The 12,105-nt window shown below is 36.4% G+C and overlaps 2 protein-coding genes across 4 annotated transcripts; both read left to right on the top strand.

The window, feature by feature from the left end:
- The first annotated feature begins 114 nt into the window (after window positions 1–114).
- LOC112561564 (microsomal glutathione S-transferase 3-like) lies at window positions 115–11,244 on the top strand. Of its 3 annotated transcripts, none has more exons than XM_025234126.1 (7): window positions 115–249; window positions 7,615–7,791; window positions 8,074–8,135; window positions 8,382–8,439; window positions 8,709–8,781; window positions 9,166–9,256; window positions 10,194–11,242. In XM_025234126.1, the coding sequence occupies exons 2-7, from the start codon at window positions 7,651–7,653 to the stop codon at window positions 10,231–10,233; spliced, it is 465 nt and encodes a 154-aa protein (XP_025089911.1). In that variant the 5' UTR covers window positions 115–249; window positions 7,615–7,650; the 3' UTR covers window positions 10,234–11,242. The 3 variants fall into 3 exon arrangements, with proteins under 3 accessions (XP_025089911.1, XP_025089909.1, XP_025089910.1); XM_025234124.1 differs by lacking the exon at window positions 115–249 and adding an exon at window positions 6,415–6,505 and having other exon boundaries at window positions 7,618–7,791; window positions 10,194–11,244; XM_025234125.1 differs by lacking the exon at window positions 115–249 and adding an exon at window positions 6,417–6,505 and having other exon boundaries at window positions 7,618–7,791; window positions 9,166–9,271; window positions 10,194–11,244.
- On the top strand, window positions 256–5,562 carry LOC112561563. The gene is made up of 4 exons (XM_025234123.1): window positions 256–623; window positions 1,419–1,738; window positions 1,896–2,171; window positions 2,590–5,562. Exons 1-4 carry the CDS (start codon window positions 549–551, stop codon window positions 3,278–3,280), a joined length of 1,362 nt encoding a protein of 453 aa, XP_025089908.1. The 5' UTR covers window positions 256–548; the 3' UTR covers window positions 3,281–5,562.
- Window positions 11,245–12,105: the final 861 nt, after the last annotated feature.

Below are 12,105 nucleotides of genomic sequence, written 5' to 3'. Positions count from 1 at the left end.
GCGTGTTTGTGTGGAGACGGGGGCCTGTAGTCGAATGAGTAGAGAACAAAATTCTTGTGTTATGTAATGTATTATTCTCTACGGTGGCTGTCGTGGGTAGGGAGCGACTGAGCCACCAGGCATTACGCAAGTATGCCAATAGTCACGCATCATCAACTCTCAGCGTACAATGGGAAGCTACTGAAAGAACACCTGCTAAATTACGTCCCTTTGAGTGCCTGACGCAGCTCATACTTCTCTAGTGCCGGCCGCGAATTTGCTTTTCCCGAAGAATTGTTGTATAGCGACCTCATCCGAGCCTTCGGATTGGCCGCTAGCTCACGTGACTTACTCTCTAACCCATACAGCTTTGCACATACACATATCGCACTGTTTTGGGTTGTCGTCTGCTCGATGTCAAGACTCCACATACGGCAGTTTGTGGCAGGAATAAGCAGTTTTAATAAATATTACAAAGTACGCGCGCTTATCTGCAGCAGTTTACTGTACAGCTTATCATTTAAGCGAGCATTTGGCACAATATCGACAACGCCAGTATTTTAGTCATCATGTCGATTCAGATGACACACACAACTAAACCCTGTGAATCAGGTGTACCAATCAAGGAATATCCTGACTTGCTGGTATGTATATATTTGTCAATTTTCAGACTTCATGTGCATGTGTTTATACATTTCTTACGATAAAAGTACGTGTTAATCCCAGAGAAAGACGTACTTTTGATCGGGGAAGTTTAGACAGTAGTTTTGCCTTATGCTTTTGTTCTTCACAGAAAGCAGCATAGCTGTCTTCCTCTATTATTTTCGGCCTGCAAAAATATATACATTTGCCCATTATATATAGGCCTATATATAAGGTTCCAAATGAAGATTTATTAATTTTTTTCAAAGAAATCATTTTCCCAATGGTTTCAGAATGAGATACTAATACTTAATTGTGTTGCCTCATTATTGCATAAAAACATTTCTTTACTCATGAACAACAATTATTAAATTAAAAATATGAGGAAATGGTAATTGCTATTAATAATGTTTGAAAAATGAAGAGCAAAAACCAGGCTCTTGAATTTCTAACAGTTTAGAAAACAGCAGAATCATTCATAAAATAATGTATTACCATTATGCACTTAGCATGACTGTTCTCTGCTGTTCTAATTCTTATGCAACAACAGCATTTACTTGTTAAAATCAGGGTAATGCTAAATACAGCTGCATGCTATTTTTTGCTTCTCCTTCTCCTAAACATTGCTGTTTTATTAACAAAACATAATTTTCATTGTAATATAAAATTAACTGAACTTTGCTATTTTAACAATACATTTTTTTAATATTTGATAGGCTGTTTTAGGTTTATACTTAGCATTCAAAATTTCAAAATGCTTATTGCTAGCTTTTACATTGTTGTTGAATTATTGGCAGGCCATCCTTCCTGAAGGACAGGAATATCATGTCTGCTGGTATTCAGCAATGGGTGAAGGCAAGTTTAAGTGTGAAATAAGAGTGCCCATCACTACTGCAGAAGATGCAAGAGCTTGGTTTGACCAACACAAGAAAAAGGCCCAGATTACATGGCGTGTAAAAACAACTGCCCGAGTTACTGGGAAAGGAACCCTACTGAAAATCTATTACAGGTGTCAGCACAATACTTTACCAAGAAGTAAAACAGCAGATGAGAAGCCAAACTCCAAAAATACAAATTGCCCCGCTCAGATGACCTTGACAGTCAAAGCAACTACCATGTAAGTTCTGTCTTTCGATATCAGTATTACTTTGGGTGTGTGTGTATGGTGAGAGTATATTAAGTCATACATCTGTCATGTTACATCTACAGCAATGTTATTTGACTTTCTGAGTGGTTTTGCAATATATTATACATAGCTAACTATTTTGTTCCAGGAAAAAAAGCAGTGACCATCATTTGCCAGCTTTGCCTATGATTGTGCATATTGAGCATGTGCATAATCATCCAATCACAGGCAATGCCAAAGTAATGCAGCACCGGGATGTCTCAGAGGACACAATTCAAAAATTTAAAGATTTGTTTGCTAGAGGGCACACTCCAGCATCTGCTCTCAAAATGCACAAATTTAATCTGCATATGGAGCACCCAGACAATTACATCTATTTGGCCTCGGACCGTTCAGTTTGTCCAGACTTGAGTTTTGTTTACAAGTAAGTAAAGTCTCTTGTGATACTACATTAAGTGCATCATTCATTGAACATTGAATGGGCTACTCTCAAATGTTGCAATGCACAAGGTTACATTTTCAAATAAGGTCACTTTTTGTGTTTTCTATTGGAAAGAAGCAATGTATATGGGGTCAAATTACATGTAGCAACTTATCATGGATCATAAGGTTGTAATATAAGTTAAAACTGGAATAAGATTGAGATTTTTCCTGATAGACCTATTGGTACCAAAATTATTCAATTGTCCACAAGAAGTGATGGTTACTTCCATTTTTAGTTTAAACATTAGTTTAATAAAATAAGTCCACGAGACAATGCAGTGTTCAGAAGTGACAATTTAATTCTCCCAAATGCTATTCTCAATTTAAACAAACATGCACGAATATGCCTTTTTTTCCAGACTGTATGCCAAAGTTTTCCAGAAGAGCTATGGTGCAGATTCAGGACAAGGTCTCCTGACTGCTGTAAATAGTCTGATTGAGAACTATAACAATGAACAGAAACTGAAGTGTGCATCAATGGAGCTCATTAAGGACAAGACTGTGATTGCTGTGTATACTCCTTTAATGAGGCGTATTAGCGAGAAGCATAGGGCCAGCGGTGAGCTGGTTTTCATTGATTCTACAGGAGGAGTAGACCGTTACAACTGCAGGGTCTTCCTCCTTCTTACACACAGTGCTGCTGGAGGTTTGCCACTAGGGTGCATTATAACCACCTCTGAGTCAACAGATGCCCTAGAGCTAGGCTTTGACTTGTACAAGAGGCTGCTCTCAAAAGATTCCTTTAATGGACGAGGGGAGAGAGGGCCAGTTGTAATTCTCACAGATGACTGTGAAATGGAGAGAAAGGCACTGAAAACGGTGTTTCCAGAATCCATTCTTATTCTGTGCGTGTTTCACATCCTTCAGGCAGTATGGCGGTTTCTGTGGGACAGTAAGCACGCAGTTCCAAGAGATGATCGTCCTCACCCACTGAAACTTGTCCGAAACCTTGTGTATGCGGACAATCAACAGCAAATGTGTCCTACAAAACGAGAACATTGGAAAAAACCACACATCCAAATGGTAGCTCTAGAGATTCTGGAAACATGACACACACATCGTCAGAAATCAGCTTTTGATATCCTCCTTCACACACACATACACACTTTCTCTCTCACACTCACACTGAAAAATAATGAAGCAGCAGGGCCCAACTAAGTGAGTTTTTCTAACATTCCTCAGCATCCATTGCCCCTTTCCTATTAGCTCAGTTTAACCACCTTTTTGAAAATGGTTTGTTTCCTGATGCATGGTCTGAAGCTACCATGCAAGCTTTACATAATAAGGGTGATACTAAATGTGTATATTTATTTTTCCTAAAAACTTGTTGTATATGGACCTTACCCGAGCCTTCAGATTGAGAAAACTGTAGAGGTATTTCTCTGTTTAACATCTGTAGTAAAATTTACATTTCTATACTTAACAAAAGAATCACTGAATAGATTGAGCAACACAGTACTCTGGGTGAAGAACAAGTAGGCTTTAAGAGGGATCAGCACAATAGATCATATACTTTGGTGGCACATATTTAGAAGCAGCTAGTAAATCATGAAAAGCTCTATGTACCTTTCATTGACTTCCAGAGAGCTTTCGATTCAGTGATTAGAGAAAAACTCTGGACCGTATTACAGAAAAATGGTATACCTGGCAAAATGGTTAAAGCTATCAAAAGTATGTTAAGGACAGAGTAAGGGTTGGTGGGGACCTGACTTTATGTTGTAACTGCCCAAAAGGATTAAAACAGGGTAAATCTGCATCCCTGTCCTATTCTCTGCATTTCTCAATGATTTAACACATTAAATTAGACAAAAGCTTACATGGCTATATTATGTGATGATTTTTCTGTACAAATATGGATTTTGTTTCATATGGAATAGTCAAGGGCTCTGTGTTCCAGTTCATGGCATGTTATTCTGTTCTATAGCGTCTATAGAATAGTTTTGATGACACTGAGGAGTCTTGCATGCCAGCAGATTGACCTCTACTCTTCACACTTGGAAGCCTACATTTCAAAGGCATTAAGCAGCATGAGTAAGATCTGCATGATTGAAACAGTTTAATAAGTAATGGTTACACTTCGGCCTACAGTTTTCATAATCTTAATGGGCCCATATTTTTCTCTAATCATTAAGTCATGTATAATATATTAACACTTAGCACTGTTATAGAAATCCAAGCCCTGGACATTTGAATATTAAAACTAAGTTTATCCTCCTCGCTGCTCACTCATAACTAATTGAGTACCCTGAAAATGCAGGTAAAGATGTTTAGCCATCATGCTTTCAATCAATCCTCTGGGTTGCCTTATGTAATAATTTCACCTGTTTTGGTGCCCAATGAAAGTGGAAAATAATATCAGGTCAGGACATAGCATGGAACTCTTGTAAATCCTAATATTGTTTCTTGTGTGTATGTTGCTATTATTATTCAGATGGTTTCCAGTATAACATTTAGATTGCTAAAGGAAAAAACAGTAGTTACTATCAAACGCTATGGCAAAACAACTTGCTCAAAATAATAGGGAACACAAATACCGAAACACAACATGATACTGGATTGAAGAATATAACAGAAAATGGACTCACTTGCTAGAGGCTTTACCACAAGATATGCACCAAATGGAATGAGCATGTATTTGTCAGTATAGTCAAACCTGAATTTGTTTATGATTATGCTTAATGTTAGTAAAATATACAAAGAATGTTAAGAATTGTCTTTTGCCAGTCCTGATATTTTAAGTTTACATGCTAGTTTATGATTTACGTTGTCCATTTTTATGAACATTTTTACTAGCAAGAAATTATGTTTATATCAAGTCTTAATTTGTTCATTTTTACACAGAATGTTTTTTAATGTAACATTTTATTTCTATAACATCATAACATTGCAAGTCAGAGAAGTTGAAGTTAATACAATCACATGTCAGATGAACACGTTGCATACAGAGCTTCCTTCATTCACCATGTTTCATGGATTATACAAGTGGGCATAAGCATATATAATCAAAATTTCTGGAGTAATTACATAGAATGTTAATGATACTAATGTTGTACTGGTAGAATTTAACAGAACTGATTAGTGTTATGTCAAGAAGCCAATTTGGAATGCAGAAGCCATTTCTGTGTGCTTTTAGCTAGACTGTTGTCTTTTGCGAATTTGCTATTATGAGCTCAGGTTAGTGTGGGCTTTAAAATTCTCAGTTTAAAAATATTTCACTTTTTATTGCTAAGAAATTATTTTTATAACTTACATAGAGGAGTACCAATTGTTCTGTGTAGAAAGAACCAGTGGTCACCGCAAAACAAAAAAATAAAACTTGGACATCAGTTGTTTATTGAGTTTGTGAGTCTCTGTTTAAGAAGTTTATCATGATGCTGCAAGTTCTGCAAGAATAGTAGGAATGTTTGAACAATATATAGACTACAAAAAAAGCTGTTTCTTTTGAAAAGATTCAAAAACAAAATAGCTTTTGGCAGCCATTAACTGTTGCATTGTTCATCCAAACAGGTGATTATTGACCATACTAGAACTTGAGAACCTGCTAGACTTCTTCTGGGGGGGGGGAGGTGGGGGTGGAGAGAAACCGATCTTAACATGCACGTTGAAGTACATATTGTTATTTAATATTTCCTATGCGGGATGGAGTGTTATTTAACTGCACACACAGTTATCATAAACTCTGAAGTACATGGGTTAACAGATGAAGAACAAGAACTGATTGCTCATGTTAAGTGTGTTGAAAAAGAATCATCAGTGTATGGTATGGAAATCAACGCAGAAAATTCAAAGTTGATGACCCAGCAACAGAAAGCGGAGTCAAGGGAGAAAGCAGACAGTCTCAAATATTCGGGTTCACTAGTCTCACTTGAGATAAGAGGATCTTTTGCCGTCATTTTTCTTTGTTTTGGTAGATGGTTACAGTTATAGTACCCTACAACGTAAATGATTTAAAATAAAATCATCGACGATGTTTATCGCTAACTACGACAATCTACACCGCATGAATATTGGCGTCTTCCGTAAAATTTATTAGCCTGCGTGTTTCATACACAGCTACACCCCAGTGAATGTGCAATTTCACCTTTATTGAAGCGTAGCAGTCGCTCGTCACCATCACTCTTTTATGAACAGACAACCCAAAACAGTGCGATATGTGTATGTGCAAAGCTGTATGGGTTAGAGAGTAAGTCACGTGAGCTAGCGGCCAATCCGAAGGCTCGGATGAGGTCGCTATACAACAATTCTTCGGGAAAAGCAAATTCGCGTGCCGGCCAGGTAATATTTTTCTTGTGATAGTTTTGTTAAAGTAAATGCGTTATTTTGTAACATCAGGAACAGTTTATGAACTGGTATTCCTAAGTGAAGCAAGTTGCCTATTGTGTTTAATGATAAATACTGTAAGAAGTTTCAGAACAAAGACTCTTTATTCTGGTCTTTTCTAGTCCTCTAAGCTGACATTGACCTTTGCTTTATGAGATTGTCCATGAGTTCGCAGATGCATAAAGATAGTTTACGCTGAAAAATAATACAGTTTAAAAGTAATAAATTGCCGTGGTTGGTTTTCAGAGTATTAAGAATATAAACCACAGTACCTTTTAGTCTTTTCTAACTCTTATATTAGGATTACGTTGTAGTAGCTGTCACGTGACATGCACCAAAACAACGAAAAGAGACGCTATGAGATACAGGGTGGAACTTTTTATGTACTCGTATGTTAACGATGACTGCCTAAGCGTTTGTGTGCGTGGCAGATTTAGTATAAAATTATTATCAAAGAGGAAGGTGACTAAAACTGGTTCAGTTTTTAATACATGATGAAACTTGGATCAGACATTTAGTAAGCCTAACCTTAGTGGGTCAACATTACATCACATTTCCTATTTAAGCCTGTATAGTCGGCAATTTACTTTATATATCTTCTGCATTTGCGCTCGTCTCTTGGAGCCAAGAAAACATAAGGCAAGATAAACATGCAAGTATTTAGTAATAAGTTGTTGAATTTTATTTAATGGCATAGTATTGACATTTTCTGTTGTTCTGCTAACAGATGAGCACTTATCTATCCCCACACCTCCCTGCTAAAACTGAAAAATATTATCTTCGTTTGTTTTATTGAGGTTTTAAGCACATTATCTGACATGACTGTGGACTGGCACTGATCTGCTCAACTGTCCATTCTAGATAAAAAAAGAGGCTTAATCTTTATTCATCTCATCTCAGTATAGAAGTGGCGGCACTAGAGACTAAATGAACAGGATATCCATACAAGTAAATCACAAGTGCAGTGACATCAGCAATGAAAGTAATCAAAGTCTAGACTTGCAGTGTTTCTAGTCATTTGTTTTCACAGTATTTCCAATAATTATTGTTAACTGATATTTTTACAGAATTTCCTGAAGTTGCTTTCTAATAAATCTGCAATGGGTGTTGCTTCCAAGTTTGCTGAGGCTCTTCCACGAGACTATGGTTATGTTCTTCTGGTTGGATGTGTTGGCAATGTTTTTGTGAATATGTGGCTTGCTATCAATGTAGGCCGTGCACGCAAACAGTATGAGGTCGCTGTAAGTATTATCTTAAATTTTCCTTCTCTTTGGTGGTAGCAATGTATGAAGAAGTTAGGTGTTAAAGAAGTTAGAGTTAGGTGCAGGAGAAAGGCTCCAAACTGCCTTGTTCTACCCTACATTGAAGCTGTTCCTGTTTGTTTCCATCTTTAGACCTTGATTTTTGAAAACCAATTGACATCTTTGTCTTTTTTTAATTTTTTTACTACAATTGTTCAATTTCAAAACCAGACATTTGACAAATGTTCTCAATGACACGCCTCTGAGATTTTGTCCTTTCAGTATCCAGAGATGACCAGCTCCAACAAAACGTTCAACTGCATTCAGAGAGCACACCAACATGCGTAAGTACTTGGAATGATTTTATGTAAAATTAGAAGTGAGCATAAATATTATGCCGTTGCAACAGTTGCATCATGAATACAGAAGAGCCCAAAATGTTGTTTTCAACCTGCTTATTTTGTATGTTTTAAGAATCTGTATTAGTCCAAGCACTGCAACAGGTAAAAAGATTTTCCAAGAAGAATATAAAGTTGTGTTTCATATCAAATAAGAAAAAATGTGGAATAAATTTATATACTTTTTAACAGGGTGGAAAACGAGGCAAGGTTCTTGACACTTTTGTTTGTCGGTGGTCTTCAGTACCCTGTGAGTATTCTTGCCTTGTTTGTTGATGACACTGTTATTCTTGGGTATTTTTTTGTTTAAAGTAAAACAATGTTTCCAAAAATCTACGTGATATAAAGATTACTGTGAGAACTTTTGTTTATGCATATAGTCTTTCAATCTTAAAAACTGTAAACAGATGTCTGAAAGTTCACACAGGTTAAGTAGTCAGGAAAAAGACCAAAGAGTTTTGAAGCTGGAATTGTTTCTTGATTATTTTATGAGCAAAAAAATATTCTTTATTTTTCCAGAGAATCTCAGCTGCGGCTGGGTTGGTGTATTTGCTAGGAAGGGTCGTGTTTGCCCTGGGCTATTACACTGGAGGTAAATAAAACTTTAGAGTCTATGTTCAAGCTTTCAAGTCGTGTAAGTTGCTTGAAAAACTGCATAAGGCAGAAGCCTAAATCTTTAAGACTTTCATAGGGCACAGATTTTTTTTTTGTTAATAGTTCATAACATGCAGATTTAAAGGTGAACAATGTGAAAGTTTATTTTTCATAACATACATGCTATATTCTTAGAAGAATTCATCATCAAGTTTTAAAAAAATGAAACTTATTAAGATATTGTCATGGTATTTCCAGTAGTATTTTACTACTGAATAATTTAATGGATCAGGCCAGATGTATTTCAATTAGTACAAGAATCATTTTCAGACATTTTTATGGTGTCTTATGAATAGTGACTCCATATCTTTTTGAAAAACAGACCCTGAAAAGCGTAGACGTGGTGGATTTATGCATCTTGCTGAACTGTGTCTGCTTGGAAACTCCATCTCATTCATTTGCCATCAGTTGAAGTGGGTGTAGAATTGGTATGTTTGCTAATGTGTTTTGTGATCACAAACCGAAGAGGGTGTATAATGGGTATGTGTACTAGTGGGTTGTTTGATCAGCAGCAGAAGATACTGCAGCTCTATGTTTTATAAGTAGCAACAAATATCACGCAGGAAAGGCACATTTGTAGATGGAAATGGAACACAGTATGATGGGAGTTGAAGAGAATCTTTCACCCCTGTTGCCTTTGCAATCTTGACTATGTTGGTGCCTATGAATAATCAACTAAATTGTAAAGAGCTATGATCATGACCTACATGTAATGAAATGAGGGAAGGGTTTCTAATATCAGTGGAGAGGAGAAGCAGAGAAAGTTGGATCTTTTGAGTGATTTCTACGTCGAAGAATCAAATACACTTTACCTCAATTTTTGCCATTAGAAGAAGCAGTATAAATTTATTTGATAGACAGGTAGAGCTGATTATGCATCTTGGATTGCTTTGTGTTGTCTTGGGATAGGCCTTTTGTAGCAGGTCTGAGCTAATGTATATATTTATGAAATAAATGCTGAATGTAGCACCTTATGTCACAAAACTTAAACTAATGTTCATATACTACAGTGTATGTATATGGTTGTTAGACAAATCATGTCATCAGATGTTACTGGGTGTTCTGGTGGTGCAACAGTTAGTGTCTGTTACCAACACAGCTGTTCTTTCTCTGCATGTGGCCATCTGTTTACAGGGCTGGTTGCATTGCCATGTTGTATCCTTTGTTTCTGGCTTGACATAAAATACCATCCCTCCAACCCCCATTCTGCGTAAAACACCAGTTCTCCTTAACCCCAATCAGAAATACATTGTCAGTGTTTTATGATTTTAGTAAATGGGAGAAGTCAAAACAATCTATGCATTCTAATAGGACTAATATGCATTAAAAAAAATTTTCCTTCTTTTTCAGATGGCCACGAGCTTGTTTTCAATCCTGTCACAGGTGTTAGCAAAATATTCTGATTAGTTGTAACTAGCATAAAAGAAACTCTGGAAATTTAGTTTCTAGCTGCATCTCATGTAGCATTTTCTAGCTTTGCTTGCTTTTTTTTTTTTAATTGAATTGACCTTGTCAATTTTTTTGCGGACAGCAAGTATCAGTGGAACAGGAACAGATGTAATTTGAGGAAGATGTGATTGTAAATATAATGCAAGCTATTCCTGCTACTCCCAAATGTTTGGGTTTGATGCATCACAGAGAAATCTCAGATAGTGTGGCTTATCAATTTTTGAAAACATGACAGAACAAAGCTTTTTCAAAATGTTAGATTTACAGGGACAAAAATAACACTGTGCCACTCGGTAAAAGTGAAGTGATTAAAACATTTTGGCAAATTTATTTGTTTAGATAACATAGTTTCAATTGTAACAGTTGATGCAAAGTTCAAACTTAAAGAATAGTTAAAAAAAAATCTTTGACAAATAGTAAGAAAATACAGTTTTGCATCATGGGAAAGCTGTAATTTGAGCTTGCTTACATTAACTCCGATCAGCTAAATGGATAATTTAGTCTAGATTTGTTTTTGCTAATTGTTTTTGCTCATGATGGAATCATGCATATCATCAATATTTTGATCATAATTGCTATTACTATTATGTGAGCTGTTTCATTTTTTAGAGATGATTCCTTAGACCTTTATAGGAAGTGACTTTTCATGTTAATTTTTATGGGACATAAGTTTATATGAAGACATTTTGTCTTAAATGCTACAGCATGAAATATGCGTGTTTATTATCACCACATATTTGGCAAAAAATTTATAGTTCACTTACAAATCTGTCCTGGAGATAATTTACGTATACATTTGTTCCCTAATTTTATGCGATCTTTGTAGATGCTTTTCATTTACTTCTAAGATCCATCTGAAAATGTTGATACCACTGATCATTTTACCACAATATCATTATGTTGTTAGAGAGTATGTGGTCACAAATATATTGGACTGTGTGATGAAAATTTTTTACAATTTATGTGTTTAAATGCATGCATGTTCTTGTGTGGGTGTGCATGGTGTTGTGTGATGGAATTTTGTTATATCACTTTATAAGCAACAACAGTAATAATATTACTAAGTGAGTAGTTCTTCGTATTTTCTGCTTTATAACTGCAGTAATAATAGTGAGCCTAGAGTGATTTTAGTCGGATTACATTCCTACTTCATGGGCAGGACTAGAAATAAACAGAGGGCAAGGATTGTGAATCTGTATGCACAAAGTTTGTTGATATGCTGGAGTGTTCTCCCTTCACTTTACCTAGGGTGCTATTTGGCTTTGGGTTTTTCACCAGTCGCACTCTTGTGTGGCCACCTTGTGGTATGGCAGAATATGAGCGATTTTTTCCATGGAAGATAATTAGGATGTTGAGCATCGGAAGAATGTACACGAGGCTTGGAAATGGCTTAACCAGCTTTGGTGAGCCTGTCCCGTGATTGAAGATGCACCGTTAAGAAGGGGTGGATCAAGAAGGGAATTTAAAAAAACCTGTACAGGTAAACATAGCTGCTACATCCCCACCCCAACCAAAATAAGTAAAGGATGTGAGTATATATGTGTAGATAGGGACTAGTGGCCTGTATGTGGCACCTTTTAGCAGATCCGGTTGTGGGGGTTTTCTCTGGGTTTCCTCAAGGTGGAAACACTATCCTGCCAAAACAACCGCAAGGGGAGGATGATGATGTTGGGTCTTGCGGAATCTTGCGTGCTAGCTTACTCAAAGAATACATCCTTTTTACTTGGACATTTAGTAGAATATGTAAATATGTTTGCTGAATAATGTATATGACATATACAAATGTACCAGTTTTAGTTTAGTCCTGGTTACT

Source organism: Pomacea canaliculata, linkage group LG4 (assembly GCF_003073045.1).
Source record: "Pomacea canaliculata isolate SZHN2017 linkage group LG4, ASM307304v1, whole genome shotgun sequence".
Classification (NCBI taxonomy): domain Eukaryota; kingdom Metazoa; phylum Mollusca; class Gastropoda; order Architaenioglossa; family Ampullariidae; genus Pomacea; species Pomacea canaliculata.
Note: the sequence above shows the minus strand (reverse complement) of the source record. Positions and strands in the feature narration are given on the sequence as shown.

Bases quoted from the DNA above. Each gene is read 5' to 3' on its own strand.
- LOC112561563 (XM_025234123.1), top strand. From the start codon at position 549: ATGTCGATTCAGATGACACACACAACTAAACCCTGTGAATCAGGTGTA. The intron at 1,739-1,895 runs GTAAGTTCTGTC...ATTTTGTTCCAG, and splicing joins ACAGTCAAAGCAACTACCAT to GAAAAAAAGCAGTGACCATC. The intron at 2,172-2,589 runs GTAAGTAAAGTC...CTTTTTTTCCAG, and splicing joins GACTTGAGTTTTGTTTACAA to ACTGTATGCCAAAGTTTTCC.
- LOC112561564 (XM_025234124.1), top strand. From the start codon at position 6,452: ATGAGGTCGCTATACAACAATTCTTCGGGAAAAGCAAATTCGCGTGCC. The intron at 8,440-8,708 runs GTGAGTATTCTT...TTATTTTTCCAG, and splicing joins TCGGTGGTCTTCAGTACCCT to AGAATCTCAGCTGCGGCTGG. The intron at 9,257-10,193 runs GTGGGTGTAGAA...CTTCTTTTTCAG, and splicing joins TTCATTTGCCATCAGTTGAA to ATGGCCACGAGCTTGTTTTC.